At 57.4% G+C, this 1,353-nt stretch overlaps 1 protein-coding gene and 1 pseudogene across 1 annotated transcript, besides 1 other annotated feature; both read left to right on the top strand.

The window, feature by feature from the left end:
• Nucleotides 1-1,353: a sequence feature (areas not merged during assembly with more than two copies in the genome that could not be assigned to a particular haplotype).
• On the top strand, nt 262-762 carry Tc00.1047053408825.10 (annotated as a pseudogene).
• Nucleotides 985-1,353, top strand: Tc00.1047053408825.5 (mucin-associated surface protein (MASP), putative; the record flags this gene model as incomplete). The annotated part of the gene is made up of 1 exon (XM_797179.1): nt 985-1,353. A coding segment is annotated over one exon (369 nt), but the record flags the coding sequence as incomplete, so codon positions are not given.

Here is a 1,353-nt window from a genome sequence, read left to right on the forward strand (position 1 = left end):
GACGGTGGGACGTTGGCTTGCATCCCGTGCCGAGATGGCGAGGCCGCTGCGTGTGTGCCTGCGGTGGGAATCACGGTGCCATTGGATGGATGTGTGTGGGACACCTTTTGCATTGTGCTGGAGGCCGGCTGACGCGGCTGCACGATGCCCGCCATGCGTGAAGGTGTTGCCTGCTCTTGGGGTCATTCTTCTCTCCTCGTTGTTTTTGCTTTGCCGTGTGCGTTGCTCGGTGTGTGCTGACGCGTGACGGACGGTGCCACGATGGCCTCCTCTGGCGATGACAGTCGCTGTGCTCCTGGCACACATCCACACACAATTCCCTGTGTATCTCTGCGGGAGCTGGATGAGTTGAAGATCGATTACAGCCACACGGACACCCGCACAGTTGCTGCGCTGGACTTCTTCCAGCACTGCGATGCCGCCGGCTGCACGACGTTGTGGTACAACAAGTACAACAAGATGCAGTGCATGACGGCCAACCTGATCCGTGTGTGGTTGCAGCGCATGGAGCACGTGGGCCAGTACGCGTTGGGCGCTGCACTCATGATTGTGGAGGAGAGGCGGCACGACATTGTGGCGCCGTGTGTGTTGGGCGGCCGGGCATGCCGGCGATTGTGAGGGCCGTGGTGGACACGGAGCTGTTTGACTGGGAGGAGCTGGCGGACGTTGCGGCGCAGCGGGAGCGCATGACGGACTGCCTGTGCTGAGAGGGCCGGACGATCCCGAGGCCTGTGCTGGAGGCTCTGAGGAAAGAGAGTAACAGTAATGGTGACTGTGGAGTGTGAGAAACGGTGCACGGCGAGGAGCGCTCCTCTTTTGCTTTGTTTTGATTGTTGTTGAGCGGCGCCCACCTCATTTTTGTTGTGGTGCGTGACTCTCGTTGCTGGATTGGGTGGTGCGTGGTTGTGTGATTTGTCTCTCCTTTTGCTTTGAGTTGGCGGAGTGTTAGTTTGTGCTGAAGGCTGCACGCAAGTGACAGGAGTGATGGCGATGATGACTGGCCGTGTGCTGCTGGTGTGTGCCCTCTGCGTGCTGTGGTGCGGCGTTTCGGTGGTGATGGCGTCCAACGTTGGTGGTTTGGCTCCTCACGCAGAAATCAACGTTTTTTTTGGCCGGTGGTATTCATTGATGATGGGCGATTGTGAAAATACTTCAGCGTTCGAAAACGGCACGGTGAATGAGTCCGCAGTTGAGGAATGCAAACGTGAAGCGAAAAAGGCCCTTTGTGACTTTTTTTATGGCGACCATTCGGGTGAACATGACGCATCTCATTTGCACTCTATTTGTTCGCCGGATGTTGGCTCCGGAGGGGCTGTTGATCAGCAGGCACAAGAGCAAATCCTCACGTTGCGT

The sequence above is a fragment of the Trypanosoma cruzi genome, genomic scaffold, assembly GCF_000209065.1.
Source record: "Trypanosoma cruzi strain CL Brener 1047053516683 genomic scaffold, whole genome shotgun sequence".
Classification (NCBI taxonomy): Eukaryota; Euglenozoa; class Kinetoplastea; order Trypanosomatida; family Trypanosomatidae; genus Trypanosoma; species Trypanosoma cruzi.